Source organism: Amphiprion ocellaris, chromosome 10, assembly GCF_022539595.1.
Source record: "Amphiprion ocellaris isolate individual 3 ecotype Okinawa chromosome 10, ASM2253959v1, whole genome shotgun sequence".
NCBI classification, from domain to species: Eukaryota; Metazoa; Chordata; class Actinopteri; family Pomacentridae; genus Amphiprion; species Amphiprion ocellaris.
In genome coordinates this window covers 19,183,265-19,205,573 of record NC_072775.1, presented here as the reverse complement: position 1 = coordinate 19,205,573, position 22,309 = coordinate 19,183,265, and the positions used below count along the sequence as shown (strand labels likewise).

At 40.4% G+C, this 22,309-nt stretch overlaps 2 protein-coding genes across 3 annotated transcripts; one reads left to right on the top strand and one right to left on the bottom strand.

Annotated features, from left to right (window-relative positions):
- The first annotated feature begins 3,502 nt into the window (after positions 1–3,502).
- Positions 3,503–8,556, top strand: gpaa1 (glycosylphosphatidylinositol anchor attachment 1). The gene is made up of 13 exons (XM_023270476.3): positions 3,503–3,585; positions 3,928–4,051; positions 4,172–4,351; positions 4,496–4,607; positions 4,713–4,860; positions 4,966–5,067; positions 5,196–5,392; positions 5,515–5,711; positions 5,845–5,998; positions 6,130–6,201; positions 6,302–6,495; positions 7,370–7,540; positions 7,638–8,556. Exons 2-13 carry the CDS (start codon positions 3,978–3,980, stop codon positions 7,879–7,881), a joined length of 1,845 nt encoding a protein of 614 aa, XP_023126244.1. The 5' UTR covers positions 3,503–3,585; positions 3,928–3,977; the 3' UTR covers positions 7,882–8,556.
- A 1,110-nt stretch (positions 8,557–9,666) lies between these two features.
- LOC111568702 (ranBP-type and C3HC4-type zinc finger-containing protein 1-like) lies at positions 9,667–20,234 on the bottom strand. 2 transcript variants are annotated; one of them, XM_023270472.3, is made up of 9 exons: positions 19,771–20,234; positions 15,150–15,324; positions 13,670–13,765; positions 13,429–13,570; positions 13,238–13,328; positions 12,875–13,160; positions 11,231–11,331; positions 10,593–10,700; positions 9,667–10,499 (listed from the first exon to the last, which is right to left on the bottom strand). In XM_023270472.3, exons 1-9 carry the CDS (start codon positions 20,032–20,034, stop codon positions 10,449–10,451), a joined length of 1,314 nt encoding a protein of 437 aa, XP_023126240.1. In that variant the 5' UTR covers positions 20,035–20,234; the 3' UTR covers positions 9,667–10,448. The 2 variants fall into 2 exon arrangements, with proteins under 2 accessions (XP_023126240.1, XP_023126241.1); XM_023270473.3 differs by having other exon boundaries at positions 10,593–10,697.
- Positions 20,235–22,309: the final 2,075 nt, after the last annotated feature.

Below are 22,309 nucleotides of genomic sequence, written 5' to 3'. Positions count from 1 at the left end.
GTTAAAGGAGTTTTATTCATTACGTATAACCAATCAAATCACTCCAGAAAACAGAGCGACAACAGGTAGATTAAGGTTCAGAGCCAAAGTAGCACCATTTTTTAATGTATTTATTACCATAAATCAGTAAAAAATAAAATATTGATAATCAGTAAATCAGTCAGCCCACAATTACAATTCTACAATGTATGTCTCTTTCCTTTGACTTGTTATTTGTACAATATACGATGTATATGATGGTGTTTTTTCATACCAAAGACTATACTATGATGTTTTCTAAGAGACATACGATGCTACTCTGTTTGTTCTGGCCCTGGGCTGCTGCACTCCTCCTCTGTTGTTTTCTGGATTGTACTCAGCTGCATGCCTTCGTCCATCCGGCCTCCGTTGACTCGTCCCGCCTGCCGTCTCTGGACCTGAAGCTGGATTGGAACAGAACAAAGTACAGTCCAATCACGATGCCAGCTGCCTCTCAAAAGGCTCCTTCATCTGGCAGGTGGAGGCACTTCTTCTGAGGGGAAGCTGAGCTGGCCCGGCAGAACTTTGGAGATGTGTTCCAGTGGTTGGTGGATGTGTGGGGAAATAGAGAGGAACCTTTGAATTGTTCAGAAAGGAAAACAAGAAACCCATTGGTAGTTTTAGTTTAGGGTGCTACTGTGGTGTGTTTTTGGGCTTGAAGAGGTGAACAGGAAGAGTTGTTTTTTCGTATTGATTATCTTTTACTTTGTTCCTAGTTGGAATGCCCATCAATGTCAACATGAAGTTCACTTTTAGTTCTGTTTATTTATTTTTATTTTACTAACACCCATTTGCTTTTAATCCCCTCACATGTTGTGTTGTAGTAAACTTACTCTTTCAAATAAATACTCGTCTAACCCTCTGGAAACCAGCATTTGGACTGTTTTGGTGTTGCTCCTCACCTACTTCAGAATGCCAGGAAAAAACAACGTCTTGTGGACCAAAGGCTTGTTGAACCAAAGGCTATACTATGACATTTTTAGAGCGACATGCTACACTATGACGTTTTTTGAGCCACATGCTATACTCTGACATTTTTAGAGCGACATGCTATACTATGATGTTTTTAGAGCGACATGCTATACTATGACGTTTTTTGGGTGACATGCTATATTACGACGATTTTAGAGCGACATGCTATACTATGACGTTTTTTGAGCGACATGCTATACTATGACGTTTTCAGAGCGACATGCTATACTCTGACGTTTTTTGGACGACATGCTATACACTGACATTTGTTGAACCAAAGGCTATACTATGACATTTTTAGAGCGACATGCTACACTATGACGTTTTTAGAGCCACATGCTATGCTATGACGTTTTTTGGGCGACATGCTATACTATGACGTTTTTCGAGCAACATGCTATACTAGGACGTTTTTAGAGCGACATGTTATAGTATGACATTTTTAGAGCAACATGCTATACTATGATGTTCTTTGGACGACATGCTATACGATGACGTTTTTTGGACGACATGCTATACAATGACGTTTTTTGAGCGACATGCTATACTATGACGTTTGTTGAACCAAAGGCCATACTATGACGTTTTTAGACTACGTCTTCTTTTGAAGAGGCCCTCAGATGCTGCAATCTCTGACCTTAAGGAGGAACTGCTACTTTCACTCTGTAACGAGACGGCGGTTATTTTAAAGATCCAGCTCCTGGCGGCTTTGAGTGAAAGTTTAACACCCATCAAAACGGAACTACAGACAGTTAAATCTGAGCTGTCGGTCAGTATTTCAAACATCTAGTCCGACCCCAGCGCCCTAAAGCACACTGTGGATGAAACGGAAACTTCACTCTCTATCTTCAACACGGATCATCTGCTTTTAATGAATCAGCAGCAACATCACAACAACAAATGAGACAATTTTCAACAAATTAATGAAACTGATGTCATTTAAAACTATCAGCGTCTGTTTTATTGTCAAATTAAAGCTGATTACTGACAACTAGAACATTAACGTTACTGTTTTAATCACATTTAAGTTTCCTGAATGTTACATTAATGTCAACCAGCCACAGTTTTATGAACTTAATGAACCACATTACAGGAACACAACACACTTCAGCTGTTTACATGAAAGTCAACACATTAGCTTGATGCTACGTTAGCTTTAATCAGGCTGCGACTGAGCAGCTAGCTCGGTTAGCATCGTTACCATTAAAGCTAATATTTACTATGCTAACTTTCTTCTCTGGTCAACACACACTGAAACAAACTCCACCAACATCTGGAGTGCATGGCACACATTACATCTGACACTAAAGCTGCATATAAAGTGCATTAAAAGCGGCACCGATACGAAAATAAACATTTACTTACTGAACTATTAGAGTCCTTTCAGTGTCTGCTGGTAGAATCAGCCGAAGGCAGAAAACTGGTTAAAACAAGCCAACGGGCAGGAAAACTGTCTGTGGAAAATGTTGTGCTGCTCCACCGATGAATAAACCAACAGTTATTATATCAGAATTAATCCAAACGAGGAGAGCAGAGTCTCTGCTGCCTCCTCCATAGGGCCTGTCAATCTTTCCCGACCGGACTGTCAATCAAGTAGCCCCGCCCCCAAAATTTTAACGCTCTATTAAAAAAAAAATCTATATTGATTTATTTTAAGATCGGCCACCTTATCTCTCATTTTGACCATGAAAACTAACGAAAAAAATGTATATACAGTCTATGCACCGTACTCTGTGTGGCTCCACACTTGCAGATGACCACTTCCGGTCTCAGAAAATGAAAAAACGGACCTGTTTTCGTTTCTGTCTCTTATTCATTTTACTTTCTTGTTATTGTAAATATAAAACGAAAATAAAAGCATTTTTTGAAAAAATTGTATATCCCTTGTTGTTCGTGAAAAGGAAAAGCGCCTTGTATTTCAATTTTAATTTTTGTATTTTAAAACGAAAATCAAATAACCATTCATTTTTTGTTTTTCAATATCCGTTTCAGAACGGAAAATCCAATTACCAGATCCGTACACGGACCCTTTAGGTTGTTCTGTGGGTTATTTCAGGTTACAGGTGGACAGTGAGTAAAAAGGGCACCTGCAGTGTAATCCAGTCAGTCATTTTAGCATGTTTGGTAAGGACCCACAGCAATTAGGTCATTAAAGGGGGAAAAGAAAATAAGAAGGGCCTTATATATACACACAGTGTACTTACAACAATACAAAATAAGAAAACCCACCAGTGCTTAGCAGTTTTATTGTTCCTTAACATCTATATCTTTTAACTTGTGTATATATGAAATCTCAAATATGTTGAGCACTTAAACAGAAATTAATGGATTTTTAAAGTTTTTAGCAGTTGGGTGTTGAGCAAGGTCTGCTTTCTTTTCTTAAATTATGATGAAGTAGCTAATTTATTCAGTATTTGTTAAAGTTACCTAATATCTTCCTGGCAATTTTGTTTTATTTTACTTTATTTTATTTTATCCTGAGAGGAAGTCAGTCCGCCGCATTAACGTTCCCGCAGAAACAAGGAAGTTAACATTTAGCAGCGGCTGCTGTGTTCTGGCCCCACCTCTGCAGGTGGATGTGACCACTGGACAGAGGTATGTTTCATGTACATTTTATGAATTATAGAAGCATATCTGTATAATTGCTAGTACCATTATGCCTTGAAAGAAAACGACTGTTGAAAACATTTATTCATCATACGATCCCGGAAAACCGGCTTGCTAAGTAGCTAGCAGTAAGCTAACCACAGCTGTCAATGGATCACAATGCATGACAGAAAACAATATCGTTGTCCAAGTTTTATGAAAATCCATATGCTGACACATTTTTGAATTTTGGACCGTTCGATAATCATAAGATTCTTTTGAAATCCACTGCATCAGCATTATTCACGCGTTATGTACAGTTGATAGTAGCTGTGTGTGTTTTGTTTTCAGGGTCCGGGGTATCCAGACTTCAGGACAACATTACAGAGGACGACAACAACATGGGGCTGCTGTCTGATCCAAACAGAAGACGGGCTTTGATCAACCTGCTGACCCGCCTCAATGCTCCAATCTGGTGAGTTTTTCTCTCTTTCCATTTTCCATTGTTTCTCTCCGTTCATTTTCATTATAAATTTTGTATTTTATTATAGCACCTTAAGTGCACCTTATATGAATTCTCTTACTTTCATCCTAGCGTGGTCTGCTACATGGCGGGTGTGGCTTGGTTCATGGGGTTAGCATTTGAGCCCTTCACTCTGCGGACATACATGTCAGAGAACGCCATGGGGTCTACCATGGTGGAGGAGCGCTTTCCTTCAGGAGAGAGGGCGGTGGCCACAGGCAGGGAGTTCGCAGCTCATAAGAAGAAAGTTAGGTAAGGTTTTTGTTAGCTGGTTCACAATAGAAGTGTGATGATGAGAACTTTGAAAGGTCTCTCATTTTTTTCCTGACTTAAGCCTTCATACAAGGCCAACAGTATTTTCCTTTACTGCTTGTTTGACCACTTGTTTCTGTGCAGTGGGATGCCAGTGGAATGGCTGGTGAAGACCATGCAGGCCCGAGGACTGGAAGTATACACTCAGAGGTTCTCTCGCACACTACCCTTCCCTGATGAAAACAAAGAGAGATATGTAAGTTTGTTATAGAAAACATGAACATTTTAACTGGTTTTTAGATTATTTTCATGAATATACTGTGGCTCATCTCCCTCTTGTTCTACTGCTTATCCCTGGCAGATGGTAAAAGGCACAAATGTATATGGGATCCTTCGGGCTCCAAGAGCTCCTCGAACTGAAGCCCTGGTGCTGAGTGCCCCCTGCACCCCGGGTGATAACAACAACCAGGCGGTGGGACTGCTACTTGGCTTGGCTCAGTACTTCAGAAGTGAGTACAGCACCCCCTGTCCTCTCCTTCAACACAGTCAGACGACAGCTGAATAACATTATTGTTGCATTTATAGGTTTAGCTAATGCTGTGTTCTTTCAACAGATCAGATTTATTGGGCCAAAGACATCATCTTCCTTGTGAATGACCATGATCTGATTGGTATGCAGGCCTGGCTGGAGGGCTACCACCACACCAACACTACAGGTGATCACCTGCGTGCAGCCAACTACAACACACATCATCAAATATCCCTGAAAGTACTGAACTAATCAGAAAACAGTTCAACCACCATCCTGTAGAACTGATTTAAAACGCTGGAATGATTTATCTAGGTATGGACTGGTCCCCATTACAAGGCCGTGGTGGTTCAATCCAGGCAGCCCTGTCCCTGGAGCTCAGCAGTGATGTTGTCACCAGTATGGACCTAGTTCTGGAAGGCCTCAATGGCCAGTTACCCAACCTGGATTTAGCAAACCTCTTCTATGCCTTCTGTCAGAAGATAGGGGTCCTCTGTACCATCCAGGGCAAGGTAAAGGCTTGTAAACAAACACTTTATCTCCTGCCACATGTTCGGGTAGCACAGAGCTAAGATAACCTGTGGGTGGTGTAGAATGGCTGTCATTTTGCGTTTCTCTGTGGATGTCTATATAGTTGCAGAGGAATGACTGGGACAGTGTGTCTGGCTACAGCCACGCAGTCCAGACCATGATGCTGATGGTGATGAAGCAGGCCAGTGGGCGGCCCTGGGGAGACCACGGTCTGTTCCTGCGCTACCACATTGAGGCTGCCACCATCAAGGGCATCAACAGCTTCCGCCAGTACAAGACAGACGCCACCACCATCGGCAGGTCAGTGCAAGTGTTTCTTATAGGTTCAGTGTTTTTGTATGTGCTCTGTTTCAGATATATCCCTCAAAAGCTCTTCATTAATCACTAACTTTGATCTTGACCCATCCCCACCCCCCCAATAAACATCCTCTAGACTGCTGGAAGGAATGTACCGTAAGCTGAATAACCTCCTGGAGCGCCTACACCAGTCTTACTTCTTCTACCTCATGCCGTCACTCTCTCACTTTGTCTCTATCGGATACTACATGCCAGCCTTCGGCCTGCTTGCAGTTATCCTCCTGCTTCGTGTATCCTTAACCCCACAATTTTAAAACAGTTTTAGTAGTTCAAAAATAAAATGAAAAAAGTGGCTACATGACAGCTCCAAGTAGAGTATAACTGATGAATCTCTACAGTTCTTCCCTTGACTGTGATACAGGCCTTGGACCTGTGGGTTCAACTGGCAACTCCACCACCAACCACAGAGGATGGTATTGCTGACATTGAGCAGGTTAGACATGCACACTCGGCAATAAACATCTCACAACTGAAACTATTTCTTTAAATCTGTTTACTTGCCATTTTATTAAAAATGTGCTTCCTCCCGGCAGTCCAGTCCAGGAGTGCTGTCAGTGTTGACTCCTCTGGTGATCAGCCACCTGACTGGAGCAGCTCTGTACATGCTGCCGATCCGTTTTCAGGAGATGGCTGTTGAACACTTCCCAGTGTCTGAGACTGAGGCTGTGGTCCTGACTGCTATTGCTGTTTACACAGCAGGTCTGGCTTTGCCTCATAACACACACAGGTAGCTATTGACAATAATTGTTTCGATGTGGTATTCAGAGCTCTTTACTCTTACCCAGTGAGCTTTTTTTTTTAGGTTGAAAAGACATTAAAAAACGACTGAAGTCACTGTTTGAAAGACGCTGAGAACAGGATCAAAACTGGGCGTTTTTTCACAGATTCAACTGTAACATTAAGACCTAATTTCATCTCTAATATATACACTACCATTCAAAAGTTTGGGGTCACCCAGACAATTCCATGTTTTCCATGAAAACTCACACTTTTATTCATGTGCTAACATAATTGCACAAGAGTTTTCTAATCTTCAATTAGCCTTTCAACATGATTAGCTAAAACAATGTGCCTTTAGAACACAACCGTGATGGTTGCTGGAAATGTTCCTCTGTACCTCTATGTAGGTATTCCATTAAAAATCGGCCGTTTCCAGCTAGAATAGTTATTTACCACATTAACAATGTCTAGACTGTATCTCTGATTCATTTAATATTATCTTCATTGAAAAAAACTGCCTTTCTTTCAAAAATAAGGACATTTCTAAATGACCACAAACTTTTGAACGGCAGTGTACATATAACAACCTATCACCATTTTAAAACTAACAACAAAAATACTCTAGCAAGAAGAAAAACTGTGGTCCAAGTAAAGATTGTACCCATGACTTTGGTATTCCTCACCCACATTCTTGTCTACTGAGAAAACTGCTGTTGCAAAGAAGGCAACCACAGATTTTGAAATTTATTCTGAACATTTTGTCACAAGCCCAGAGTCTGATTAATTCTAATTGAGTTTACACCTTCACAGCACTTTGCCGTGCACTCTGAGACAGTATGTGAGCTTTGAGAGTGAGCGGTTTGTGCTGTCGTTTTGCGCAGATTGCTGTCAGGTGAGGGCACAGAGCAGGGCTGGAGGGTGCTGAAACTGGTGGCGCTGCTGTACCTGGCTGTGCTGCTGGGTTGCACTGCCCTCATCAATTTCTCCTTGGGTTTCATCTTGGCTCTCACTCTGGTGCCTGCAGCTGCCTTCGTCACCCCCCACGTGCCCAAGTAATGTACCCGCACACACAATTTTTCCATCTGTACTGTCATATTCCAGTCGTGCAGAAGTAAAACCTTCCCCTCTCTCCTCTTGCTCTCTCTTTAGGGTTCTGTCAGCGTTCGTCTTGGTCATCCTCAGTCCGGCCTGCACGCTTCTTTTTTCAGTCTTTTTCTTCCAAGAGCTCCAGGAAATGCCCGTCAGCTTCCTAGACGGTTGGTTGCTGTACCTGTCAGTCATTTCGCAGGGCATTCTGGATCACTTCCTATATGGTTCTCTGGTCTACCCACTCATAGCCTTGCTGGTGTACCCATGCTGGCTGCTTTTCTGGAACATCCTCTTCTGGAAGTAGCCTACAGATCCACCACGGGCTTTCTAGTGTACGACCGCCCTCTGAAGCGTTCTCAGGTTTGTTTTTATTGGGAGAATGTGAAGAATCAACAGTTAAATCCACTGGAGAGTTTGGAACATGAGGAATATCTACAGCTGCCTTGGAAAGAATACATTGAGTCATTTTTTGGACATTTTGTTGGTATTATAGTATTTAATCCATCAACATTGGCAACATTTCTATTCATTTCAACAAAATGAATAAATTTGTACTCAATATCACTTCTACGGTTATAAAAATGAGAAGGGAAGGTCTTTTCTCAACTACTTATAAATGTCATGGTTGGGTTGCTTTATGTAAAAACAGAATTTGTTCAAGAATGTCTTCATGTATTTCATTTTGGTTTATTTTTTGGTTTGTGGTACATATTAACAATACTGTGCTGTATTTTTTTCTTTAAAAAAATCGGATAGGACTTAAATGATGTAAGATGTTTTGACAACACTATCATCTCACTGTCAGTGGTATAATGGAAGGAACTGTAGAGCTTGATCTTCCTTTAAAGATACCTGTATATCTGCGTCTGTTGAACAAGCCATCACTACATCTAATATTTTTATACCCGCTTTGATAACTTTGTTTTGAACCATGTTTATTTATAACTGCCAAAATAAAGCCTGAACAGTCTGACTTGTATATTACTGCACTTGCATACTGTGTATAATGAAAGTGATATTTATGTATATGTATACTTTACAATTTGGCACTGGTCACTCCTTTAATAAGTCACGGCCTATACAACAAGAAAAGCACTCAGAGAGCGCAGTACTCGGCCAAGGCTGCTCAGTCTTTGTATTGTTTCTGATGGATGAAATCTTTAGTAAATACATGACCTTGTGCTGAGCACAGGCATGTTCTGCATGTGTATGTTGTGTACGGATACTGAATCGCGTGACCTCAATATGTAGCGGGAATTGATGGGACTCAAACACCCCCACAATTTAATCAATTTTTTCTTGTATGATTTCCAACGGATGAGTCCTGTTAAGTCCACAGCGGTGGATTTGTAGTAGGATCGCAATCATATGATCGTCAGTTGGCAGCTGATGTAGTGTTCACTTGTTATAGTTACAGTGATGCTGTGACTTTATCTCACAATGATACACAAATCTTTATCAAATCCATAAGTCGCATCACTGCCAAAATCTAATCACTTGGTCCTTGTGTCACTTCTGACCTCTGAAAATTTCATCCAAATCCGTTACTCAGTTTTGAGTTATGTTGCGCACGGACAAACGGATGCCGATCGTCACATAACTTCGCCGGCGGAGTAAATATAACTCAAAGAACAATTTATAAAATACTAGAAACATAAATACCTGCGTTTACACAAGAGTTTAACCTGCTGTGAAATGCATTTACTGTGCAAAAAAGCAAAAAAATAAATCCTTGTTTGACATGTTTGAAAGGTATTATTGAAGCTAATGTGAAGTCAATGTTCATTTAAATTATTGAGTTATAAATCAAAGTGTTACTCTAGGTGAAAATGACATCATCCAATTCATCCCTAAAAACATGGCACCACAGCCAAAGTCTGGATCACGAAATCATTTAGATTCATCCTCTAGACATCCATGAGTGTCTGCCGAATTTCACAGCAATCCATCCAAAAGCTGCTGACATTTCAGCCCAAACTCAAAAGGAATATTGACATCCCCATATCCATTTTCTCGCATGGATAGAAATGACTAACTAATCAGTGCACTGTAAGTCTGGCGTAGAATAATTTCCTCCATCAATCAGACATTCAGGATTTGTCTAATCCCATTTTTATTTATTCAGCTAATGCAAGTTTTAACAGTATTATGTACTGAAAACAGGTCATTCCATTGCTGTCACAGCTCAGAGGGAACCGAGTAAAATTAGATCACTTGCTTAAAATGTACATCAAGTACTCAATGCATCTTGGTAAAAATAATACACTCAATACAATGTTATAAAAAAATAAAAGCACTTGACAACCCTGTAAATGAGACATTCCTTCTCGTCTCAGCCACGATTTTTTTTTCTTTTACACACTTCACTTTGGCGCCAACAGATGCCACACTTACAAACAGAACAGGGTATTGCACAAGGCTTCACCTTTCCTCGCACTTCACAGTTGGCAGACACTGAGAGTATGACATTCCCTCATCTTCAGCTGCAAACAAATGGAAAGAAATGATCCACTCTCCTCCTAAAATAAATATTAGGCCGTCTGTGTTGTTTGCGCCACACACACACATACCCAGTAAAATAAATAGCAAAGAAGTCTGGCCAAATGCAGATGTATGTCATGTTAGGTCCATAAGCTCTCTGTCAGCAGTTCATCATCTGAGCCTCGACCAGTGCAGCTCTGTGTCATGCGACAGTGCCTCAAACACCCCAGTCTGCAGCAGCCGGCCGTCAGAGGACTCTCAGTGCACTTGACAGTCTTTATATGAGTATTTTGTCAACATGTATGTGGCAAGATTAGCCTTATCCCTCTGTGTGTTTATGTGTGCGTGGAAGTGAGTGGGAAATGAAAACCAGACAGCGATGATGGGCAGTCAGCTGCTGCTTAAACCAGAATCTCCTCGATCCTCTCTCCTTCCTTTCTCCTTTGTAAGAAACAGAGGCAACTGTCAGTGAAGGGGAACTTTAAAAAAAAAAAAGTCACACAAATGTATTGATTGCTAGATATCACGTAGTACCTGCTGGATACAGCTCTGTGTGTCAGGTCTGGCTGTGGCACAGATCTCGCAGCCTGGACGAGATGGCTTGTTGATAAAAGTGCATGAGGGACAAGCCCACTCTGTCTGCTGAGAGAATGGAAGTATACAATTTTAGATTCTCAATTCAGACAGCAACACAGGTAACTATGTAACATCTGGCATACTTTGGTTTAACTGGTGAAAATATGGGTGGCGGTTCATTTGGTCTAAAGCCTAATAGGGTTCAGCTATATTTACCATGCCACTAAACTGGACTCAGAGATCATAAATAAATAGATTAATAACTTTGATTTTAAGTAAATAAATGTTGAATTATCCTCAGGACTAAACTATTGCTTATAGTTACACTACCAGTCAAAAGTTTGGACACACCGTCTCATTCAATGGCTTTTTAATTATTTTATACATTGTAGATTAACACTGAAGACATCAAAACTATGTAAGAATACATATGGAATTATATTGTCAACGAAATAGTGTTGATCTTTGTAGAATGTAGAAAATAATACAAATAAATAAAAAGCATTGAATGAGAAGGTGTGTCCAAACTTTTGACTGGTAGTGTAAGTGTCATGATGTATCCACAGTCATATAAATGACACTGACTGCCCACATACCTGTGTTTTACTGGCTTTGTTGGTATGATCATTCAGCTGCAGCTTCTCAATGTCGAGAACATCTTTAATGTCACTTGGTCTGTCACTCCCTCCACCTGTACCTGTTGAAATCAATGAATACAAACCCAGTTCATAGATTATCAAGCAATCCTATGCAAATCTTAAGACTTAAAAAAAGTGATTGAAATATTTTCCTTAAATTTCCAAACCTTCAAAACAATATGCAGGAATTTCTACACCATGCTGCAGGGATGAAACTCTTACGCTAAGAGTTGGTGCAACACAGTTTTGACAGCGTACCCATGATGTTTAGAGCCTGACAATTCCTACACTGCAGGGGTTGTAGCCTTTTCTATACATAGCTCCCCCCCTAAAGGCCAGAAGGTAATTAGAGAAGTTAACATAAACCTAGACCTGCTTTGTCAGCCCATGCTGTAGTACATAATGGTCTGGCTGCACCACACTATCGATCTGCTATAGGGGGGGAGAAAAGCACTTTGGCTCGTTTGTATTTCTTTAAACCAATCACAGTCATTGTGGGTGGAGCTACGTGAAGGATGTGGCTTTGGTGTTCCCTCAAAATAGTGAAGAGTGGAACATTTGTATGCAGGAGATGAGCACTGCTATTAGAGGGGATCGTTTACTGAGAGTAATGAGCAGGGCTGCCTTTACTGCATGATCCAAATCCTCTGCAAAACTTTCATTTTTCAGCGTGGTTCGTCGTTGCCCACAGGTGGACGTCGTCGTTTCTGGTAGCGAAGAAAACAGTGTCACACAGATAACAGAAGGGAAGGATAATGCCGTCTGAAATGAGTGGCAAATGGCAGGATTAAACCTGCAGCCTACATCCAGTGAGACAGACTAGCATAAACCTAAATGAAGTCATTTCAAAACTGACATCTGATGATGTTCTGCTGGAGTTGGGTGGTCAAGTCAAACACATGATCTAATACTGCTTTAGCTGGATGTTTAGTGTTGCTGTCCTGCTGCATTGTTCGGGAGGACTGTTAAGCTTTTTTTTCCAGATCTACAATCAGCTTTGCCATGCTTGCTCATTCCAAGTGTTCTTCCACTGCACCACACGGAAAGTACTGTACTTGAACCACTAATATAGTATAGCTCAGCTAATGTTTTTGCAATTACAGCATCCCTGTGATTGCCCAGTAGAAAGTTTTTGGTGTGAAGCAGCAATAAAAAAAAAGAAAAAAAGGAAAGGTTCAGTTCACATCAGCAGTAACGTAAAAGCTCTGATAATAAACAGCGAAATAAAGCTGATATCTGAACTTACAGAGTCACAAAGGAGTGAAACTAAACTCCAAATAGCAAACGTCAGCTAGAAGCTACAAAAGCAGTGAATCATACAGTATAAAAGCACGGTTAAGGAACTGGCAGCGCAGCCACACCCCGCTGTGACGCTGCAGTGAAAACACATGCCATCAGAGTTTGGCATGGACCAGCTCGAGCAGGCTGACCCAGGCTGGGGAAAAGCCTTTAATGTGTAAATGTGTAAAAGAGGTCTGTGAGTCCTACACTATTCATCCAATACAGATATGAGCACTTTTGTAGCTCAAACACTTGAACTACTTATCCAAATCCAATATATTATATTGCCTAAACTGCATCTGAAAGGGTTTGTTGATTCACCCTGGTTGTTGTGAGGAAGCCTCGAGGGCAAAGTGCTGTAGCCCCTCCAGTCTTGGGAGGTGGGGCCATTGCCTGGGGGTAGAGGTGGGGCGAGGAGGGCGCTCTCCAAGTCCTGCTGGAACAGCTGGCGGGTGATGCGGGCTTGTCTGGCGGAGATCAGGTAGAGGTACGCCGTATCACCGTCCTTCTGCACCCCGTAGGACGCTAATGACCTGGGCTCGGTGCACAGACACTGACCAATCACCCAGCGCTGCACACGAGGATGAAAACCATACTCAAGGAACACCTGAAGAAGAAGAGCGGTGAGTCAGTGAATGAAAGCCAACGACATGCTATGTAAAGAGTAATTAGGAGTTTTCTGACCTGTTGCTTGAGTGCAGCCACAGTCATGTAGGGAAACACCTTGACTGTAACGCAACAGGATGAAGAAACATCCTCCACTACCACAGATAAACTGCAACACAGACATGACGCCGTAAGGCTCAAACACACTGTAACCTGGAGGACATATCAGTCACTGCTAAAACCTTCAGCCCAACACTTTTAATTCTCACCTAATTTCTCCGTCTGCGTAGTTTTTTTCTGATAGTTGTATCGTCAGCACTGCTTTCTGTCGAGCCAGTGCGGATGCGTGCTGTGAAGCAGCTTGAGTGTCACCCGCTTCAATCGCCCTGGCGAGCTCCAAGCATAGCTCCTCTAAAAAGACGGAGGCGGCAATCAAATGACAAATCAGGTGACATTTTTAGAGCAGAGCAGAGAAGGAGAAGATGCACAGCAGTAAACAGAGACACTCACCGGTGAGCGGCAGCGAGGCTGAGCTCCACTGCTCCATCGATGCTGCTGCCGTGTTGTTCTGTTTGCCATCTGATTCATATGTGTTAATATTTGCGACTGTCAGAGGAGAGATGAGGAATTGTGTTACTAAGGTGCTTTAAAGCACATGGTTGTTACCTCACATTAATAAGAACTGTTATCAGTGTTTGTTTTAGCTGCACTGGGCAGGTAAAGGTCCAACGCCTGCAGAACACAACAATCTAACATGACAGATTCTTGTACCTGCACAAAGGTGACTCTACAGCCTCCAAGCAGCTTACTCAGCACTGGACTGCTGTTATTTTAGCTTTAATTCTCCTTTTTAAAGTCCTGCCTTCACATTACCCACAGAGCACCTTAAGTACTTGTTTTTTACTTTAAACCTGGCCATTGCTTAAGATATGCTTCCAGTTTCCTTAACATTATGCATTTACAAATTTGCTCCTTTCTTATACCCTTTTTATTTTGCTTGTGAGCAAAAATGGTGTCTTTTTGAACACCATTTTTGTGTTTAAATATTTTTAAATTGATTTTTACTACCATTTTCTCCTTTATAGGGTGGTCAATAGTATAGGAAGTGACAGAGAACCTGGGGAAAGAGAGAGTGGTACAATAAAGGTTGCCCATCAGAATCGAACTGGCGAGGCTTCAGACACATGACGAGCAAATCAAACAGTGCATGAGGCAACCAGAGGACACTCTGTTTGATGTTACTCTTCAGTATCTTGTTTTTTTTGTTTTTTTTTTAAAAGAACTCAAAACTTGTAAGCATTACTACTGGACCAATATGGTTAAAACAGTGAGCAGCACATAGTGTTAAAGCAAGTATCTTCCACTATAGATAACAGAATAGGTGACAGACTGCAGTTTTTGCTGTGTCTTGTTTTGAAAGTAAGGAAATATTGCTGTTGTTGTTGATGATGATGTGGTATTGATATTTATGGATGGTGTGCACCATTTCAACTGCGAGGTTTTGTGCCTTCAAATGATGTATAGTTTGTCAGATTTTATCCAGTCTTGGCCGATGCCATTCAAAATACTGTCACTCAGCCCATGTTTAGTGATGTGAGTGTGAAGGAGTTTTATTACAAGTAAACATCATAACACCGGGAGAAGAATTGAAACAGATATAATGTAACTAGGGAGCCCAGTTAACTCATATTTACAGCATCTGTCATTTAAAAACAAACACAAGAAAAACTGAACACAGATCTGGCTTAACAGGAATGAAAAGGCACAGAAACATAGTGAAATTTTTCAGTTTTCCTCTTCGGGTATTGGGGCAGCTAATGTTGATTATGAGTTGTTTGAATGAAGTCTGTCACATAAAAGTATTACATACATATTTAACTGTGACATGAATCATTACTTATTAGAATCATTTAGAATCATTAGAATCATTCAAAACTGTGTCAGTGGGCTGCTTAAAAAAAAGAAGAAAAACTAGAGTTGTCCAACTGACCTCTATGTGCCTCTCTTAGTGACGACATGACCACAGTGGCCCACTCCTCGGCCTCTCGGTCACAGCGGAAGTTGAAGCGGATGCAGTCGTGGGGCGGAGCAGCGAGACGCATCTCATGGCAGCGAGAAGATTTGACTTCATACTGCACCGAGCGCAGGTCAAACTCTTCAATGAACTGAGGGTAAAAATACAATTTTCATTTATTTTACAAACACATGCAAAGTTTATGCAATGAATTAAAAAAACTCAAAGTTCAGTTTTGGCTTCCACTAATAAGTACTATCATTTGTATTCATCTGATTAACTGTTTAACGTCTCAATGTTTTCATTAATATTTTGCACAACTTCAGGTTTGAAACATTGGAACTAAATAATGTTTGGCAAAACAACTATTTAAAAAAATGCTGCAGATGAGTTTCCTGGCAAATAACTAGCTGATAAGTTGATGTGAATGTGTTTTTTTGTGTGTGGGGAAAAAGCAGAATTATATTCAAAGTGTTGACAAACAAGCTAAATAAAAGCAGCTTTAGGAATTTCCATACACTACAGTTCAAACGTTTGGAGTCACATAGAAATGTCCTTATTTTTAAAAGAAAAGCTTTTTTTTCAATGAAGATACCATTAATTAAACCAGAAATGCCATGTAGACATTGTTAATGTGGCAACCATCACTCCTGTGTTCTAATGCTACATTGTGTTAGCTAATAGCGTAAAAAGGCTAACTGATGATTAGAAAACCTTTGTGCATTTACGTTAGCACATGAATAAAAGTGTGAGTTTTCATGGAAAACATTAAATTGTTTGGGTGACCCCAGATTTTTGAACGGTAGTGTACACACATATGGCAGAAAACTGCAGAAGACCTTTTGTTAATAGTTTATATTCACCATTAAACTTAATATGAACTTGGATAAAGAATGACTGTGAAATGAAGATGCAGTGTAATAGACTTTGCAAGGGTATTACAGCAGAAGAAAGGAAATAAATCCCTAAAATATGGCTGAAAAGAAGTAAAATCCTCATTCTGACAGAAAAAGACTTCATTTGGCAGCACAATCTCTCTTCTAACATACACTATAGCAATGAGGGGAATCTTTAGAACATTGAAGTCTGTTGTGCAGAGACAAAGGTAGCAAAGAGGGATTTGCCTCCTGCCAGACAGTGTGCATGAGTTCTCTGATATGACTGTGTACGAAAAGTCTTACAGCTCAGACAGACAAGCAAAAAGAAGCCAGGATCAAAGTAAAAACCATGCAAATCAAGAAGCGTCTCAATTGTCAGGGGGAAATTTGTCTGACTTGAGATGAACAGCAGATTCTGAGCATGTCAGAATTTAGGAAGACGGCACAAAGGACAGATTCGTTTGAGAGTTAAGTTTGGATGTGGTGAGGCAGGCAGGGTGCAAAGTCAGGTCAACTTCAACTATGACTGAGTTTATGTGTCTACAGTTTGGTCTGATGTGGCAATTCACCCTCATCAGCGATAATACAGCCAGGGAAGAGAGAACTTGTCCTTGAACTGTAATGTCCTTTGCATCCAACAGTGTCAAAGCCTGGAAGCACTGGTTGGAGACAGTAGCCTAAAATAACCGTTACATAGTGAGTAAGGAGAGGAAACTAAGGCTGCATCTACTACTATTGTTCATCTCAACTGAATATTTGATCAGTAGAATGTCAGAAAACTAAGAAAAATGCAAGTTACAGTTATCTAAAACCAAATCAGTGGCTTGAAAGTGTGTATTTTTCCAAGCCAGTGGTGCATCCCCCTTCAAAGTACCAGTTTGCTGTCACAAAAAAGCTCACATTTGGTCAGTACTGGCCTAAAGGTAAGACACGTGAGCTTGTGACCAGATTCAGTCCTTGGCTTGCCATGAAAGAATGTTTGAAGAATGTTTTGAAGAAATTGCTAAAATGTCTGCTTTTCTGTTTTATATCACTAAAAATTCTAATTTATTCTAATTTTATACTATTGTTTGAAAAAAACAGGGTGAGTGTATTATGAATTTTAAGATATTCACATGAATACATGTTTTTAACCATATCTGTAGATGAAATAATTAACTGATAGAATAATAAATCACAAAAACACAGTTCGAAAGGTGACTGAAGTCGTGATAATCAGTTATTCCATCCTAACCACAGTGCCATCTCAACATCTCTAAACCAGATCTATGTGCAATGCTGACACGGCTACTTACCAATTAATTAAAAGTTAACTGCCATATTGTCAACTGATAGTTTAATTAATAGCTCAGGTAACATACTGTTACCCCTGCAAGGCTGTAAAGGTCATTACCACACATAGCCGTTGGGTGAATGATAAATGGAGAGAAGACTTCCCAACAGCGGGGCAAAGAATGCAGATTTTCTTGTTACTCAGTATCAGTCTGTGCTTGGTTGCATGTCATCTTAACATGCAACAAAAATCCACAGCCACAGTTCTCTGAGAGTAGAGTAATGGTGGGCTGTTTGAAATATAGATTAAAAGAATTAATCTGCTGCACTGCTACAGTTTTACATCACCTCAAACAAAGCCAGCCAGACTCCGTATTTCTTGCTTAGTCTAGCTCTTCTTCGGGTTAATAGGCACTTCTTTACTCTCAGCTGCACTGAGGCTCTGCTTCTTGATACAAATACAGACACGGGTGATTTTAAGATAAAACTGTTACCTTTTTCCTTGTCAGTGATGTGAACAACTGTTTTTGGAAAGCCTGAACACAGTTGAAAGCATATAAAACCCAAGCAGAAGCGGATGGTTTCAGAGCGTCTAGGAAAATGTACCTCTGTGTTCAAAGCAGTGAGTGGAGTGCCATGACTTCCTGTTAATCTCACTACTGCTCCACATAGTTATTTATATCAACGGTACTTAACTTCAGCTCTCTTTATCTCAAAGAAAGGCTGTATTCACCACCACAAATGTCAGAAAGAAGCCACAGCTGAAAATTACTAACAAAATCCCCCTTTCTTTAAGGTCCAGCCTCAGTTTTTACATTCTAAGTCCTACTATTTTCTGGTAAGCATTGTGGGTACAGTTTCAGGGGCTAAAATGTCCCATTGAATCATAAGGTGCAGAGTTCAAAGGAGTAATATAGGCTTCCCATAATAAGTAGAGTGAGAAATTAGAGCTTCTCTGCTCAGATTCTCAGTCATCCAGGTCGTGGTAATCCCAAGAGCTTCAGTGAAAGCAACTGGACTTCTGTTTTTGGTTCATGAAGATGTTTCACCTCTCAACCAAAAGGCCTCTTCAGTTCCCAGTTGCCTTCTCTGGTTTGGTTAGGACCCTATTGGATAGGTATTCCACACACTTTTCTGCAGTGCCCTCTAGTCCCCTTGTTTCTCTCTTGCTGGTGTATATGTTCTGCTACTCGTCACAGAATGTAATATTTGAATTCCTGCCTTTCATGTTGTGCTAAACTTGCCATTTCAAAAAACCTAAAAATTTCCCCCATAACTGTAAGGGTAGGCAGGCTGAACAGTTCCTGGAGGGTCTGTTCACTCCTGTCCTTAAGTATATTCATAGCAAAGTGGACCTATCACATTCTGTTACTTAGTAGTTGGTTGTGTGCCTTCAGCAGCATCTGTTCTGCTCTATGGCCTTTGACAGTTTAGCTGAAGCAGAAGTTGTTAGATGAGACCGAGTTGTCTGTATCTCACGCTGAAAGGGAGGCGGTTTATGTAGTCTGAGAGCTTTCTTGACATCCTCTCATACTCCTGTATCATTTGAAGAGTGTTCATCCCAAAGTGCAAAGCAATGTGTCTGTGTAGACCCCTCAATCATCCAGGTCTTGGTAATCCTAAGAGCTTCATTAAAAAGCAACTAGACTTTTTGGTTCTTGAAGACATTTCACGTCTCACCCAAAAGGTTTCGTCAGTTCATCAGACTCCACACTAGTTGAAAAAAAAAACTAAAAGAAAAGTTGGAAGCAAAACCAGATAGGGACCACAAAGGTAACCAGAACCGAAGAAGCCCTTTGAATGAGAGGTGAAGCATCTTCAAGGACCAAAAATAAAAATCCAGCTGTGTTTTACTGAAACCCTCAAGATATCATGGGGTTTTTTAAGTTACACATGACAATACAAGACTGCAAACTCATTTTTGTTTGTTTTGAAGTGTTGCCAATAGAGAAAAAGATAGTCAGGAGAGTCTCGCTGTAGCTATTGTTCACTATAATCAGTGTTGAAGTATTTCCACAGGATGCTGTAAGGTGGTAAGTCTGGAAAATGAAAGTGAAACTAAAAGTCATCTGAACCACACTCCTGGTAACTTACAGCAAAATGAAACTTTTTAATGCAAATATATCGGCTGCACTGTTTGGGGTTGAATTCTGAAGACTCTGGAAATCGTCTGACATGCAGTTGAGACACTGGATCCTTATGACAGCTACAGTACAGTGTTGCGTTGCAGCCTCCTGTTGTACTGGATAATTTTGTGTGATTTCATCCTCAAATCTTACACTGCGGAGCTGCCTGTCTCTGGCCCAGTGCTCCATAAAATGGCGTGTACAGGCCTGTGGTGCTATAAAATATAAATGCGATTCGACACGGCGGTTCCCCACAAGCATACCTCAGCGGACAACTACAGCATTTCTTCTAAACAAACAGGTGTATGCGTGAAATCTCACCACACTGCGGTTTCCGCTTGTATCTCGCAGCGCCAGTCGGAACTCTCCGGCCCGGCTCGGGTCCATGCTGAGCTGAAGCCGCAGAGCCTCGCTGCCTGCTCCGGGGAGGCACAGCGGTCGAATCCCGGAATGGCACACCGAAACACGGACTGACATTAAAACAGTACTGCAGCAAGCCATCGGCGTAGGCCCGCCGCATGCAGCCTGTTGGGACGAGGCAGGGACCGGGGCTGGAGGAGCCCAGCCGCCCGAGCTGAGAGCCATGTCGCGGACACCGGAGGCGGAGTGAGGGTCGCTGCTGCTGCCCGCTTCTTCTGCCGCTTTAGAAGCCCCACCGGTGTCTGAAGACGGCGTGTTTATTCACGGGCAGGCTGTGGTTCTCTCCTCGCCGCACAAATTCTTCCATATCTGCCCGAGCCGAGCAGACAAGAAAAACAAAACAGGAAGCACAGGAGTACGTCTGTTATTTCACTCCGTAGAGAAACTTGGCCGTAAAAGATCCGACCTCATAAAAATGCACAGAAAGGAAAGCTTCCACTATTTGCACTATTTTATATTCTCAGTCCTGCAACACTTGACCACTTTACTTTGTATATAGTACTTTGTTTGATATATTTTTTATTTTTTTAATCTATTTTTAAGAGTATTTTTAGCTATTTTTATTCTTATTTGCACTGCTGCTAATTGTCGTGTTCTTCCAAACAAATTTCGTTGTACTTCTGCACAATGACAATAAAGTCTCTTTATCCTTGTCAAAAAAAAAAAAAAAATAGGCAAGTTGAATAACATAACATAACATGCACACACAATTTATAGGATAATTAAAACTGATTATCTAAAACAGCAAAAAAGAATAAAAGATGAAAAATCTAAACATGCTGAAGATAAGTATGTAAAGTACAAACAAGTTAATAAGAGCACAGGTAATTTAGCGCAAAGTTAAAAAATAATTAAAAGACTAATGCATTTAAATCAGTGAGAAACAGAACTGTATGGATACATTTGTGTCAGATCTTGTTCTAAGGGGAGCTGGTTCCAGCAGTGAGCAGCATACTGGCTAAGCACTATTTCACTGTGTCTAGTCTGAACTCTGAGCACCACTGTCTGGCAAAACAAATCTCTGATATATTTTGAGCTCAGTACAATCAAGACTTATAGACCATAAGTATGGCCTTAAATTGATTCTACATTTACTGGGAATCCAGTGTAGGCATCTAAGAATCAAAGGAATGTGTTTTGCTAGTATTCTAGCAGCAGCATTTTGAATGAGTTGCAAATGTTTGACGGTCTTATTAGGGAGGCCAGTAAGAAGAGCATTACAGTAGTGAACTCAGCATGACCATAACCATAAGCTGCTTTTCTAGTCTATTTTTTTTTATTATTGTTTATTTAATCAGCAAGAAAACTATTGTGAAAGACAGTGGCAGCTGGCACCCTGCAAGTTGTTACAACAAATATAATTGTAAAAAATAGTAAGTTGTTAATATAGAAGCAACACTTAAAAGGGCATACAAACACTTGAGAAGAAAAGAGCAAAATGCTGCATAAAGACAGGCTACACAGAATTTTAACGACAGTACAAGCTGATTTATGAGCTCCTCCTAAAACTAATGTTTCACTTGGCTCTGCGTGGACACTGCTGTTGTCTGTCGTATCTTGGTTCAGACATTAACAATACTGTTTTGTTGCATTTTAAAGTAAAAAAAAAATCATTCCACAGATTTGCAAAAAAATTAAAAATGTAAAATGAAATTGACAAAAAAATAAATGGTATGTAAAACTGTTGTATTTTATATGTATGTCATTCCAATGTGCATTGAAAAAAAGTTTTAACATGCATTTTTTAAAATGAAAAGCAAGTGAATTATCTTCATCGAACCATGATCTATGGGAGATAAAAAAAAACCCCATTGTACTAAATATTGATTGAAATGGTGTTAACAGTGAGATATTCACAATGTTTATTGGGATTTTTTGGTTTCTGACACTTGTGGATAATTAAAGATGCATTATTGCTGTTTCTTGAACAAAAGAAAAACAAACACCCTGAAAAACTGTGGGTTTTGGTCAAAGGTTCTGATTCATATACAGTGTAAATGCTAAAGCTATTTTGGCAGCATTCAACTATATTGCCAGGGTCCATCAGTAGATTCACAGTAATGTAATAGCATCTAAAATACATCCTGAAAGATGACTAACTGGGAGCAATTATGGGAACTTTAGAAGAGGAGTGATGTGAGTTGTTTGTATGAGCCAGCAGTAATTTATCAAATCTATCAAGTTTTGATGAAAGCAGAAAGTTGTCTGTATGAGGGAAATATAAAACTTATGTAACCTGATCTAAATTATCTCATCAATAACACCAAATCTTCTGGTGTTTATTTTGAGATACGGCAAGATAATGATTGTGAAGCTGTAATATGTAGTTGAGATTTGAGTGATTTTTGTTCCCTACATGTGTAATACATAGCTTTGTCTCAGTTTAGGGATCAAACTAAACAGATTCATTGATTAATGATTAATTCATATCAACAATTCA

What these genes read in the sequence shown, in the direction of transcription:
- gpaa1 (XM_023270476.3), top strand. Translation starts at nt 3,978, where the DNA reads ATGGGGCTGCTGTCTGATCCAAACAGAAGACGGGCTTTGATCAACCTG. An exon ending in TCTGTACCATCCAGGGCAAG is followed by an intron (nt 5,393 to 5,514) that starts GTAAAGGCTTGT and finishes ATGTCTATATAG; the next exon opens with TTGCAGAGGAATGACTGGGA. An exon ending in CAGTTATCCTCCTGCTTCGT is followed by an intron (nt 5,999 to 6,129) that starts GTATCCTTAACC and finishes ACTGTGATACAG; the next exon opens with GCCTTGGACCTGTGGGTTCA.
- LOC111568702 (XM_023270472.3), bottom strand. Translation starts at nt 20,034, where the DNA reads ATGGCTCTCAGCTCGGGCGGCTGGGCTCCTCCAGCCCCGGTCCCTGCC. An exon ending in CAAGCGGAAACCGCAGTGTG is followed by an intron (nt 15,325 to 19,770) that starts GTGAGATTTCAC and finishes TTTTACCCTCAG; the next exon opens with TTCATTGAAGAGTTTGACCT. An exon ending in TACGCAGACGGAGAAATTAG is followed by an intron (nt 13,329 to 13,428) that starts GTGAGAATTAAA and finishes TCTGTGTTGCAG; the next exon opens with TTTATCTGTGGTAGTGGAGG.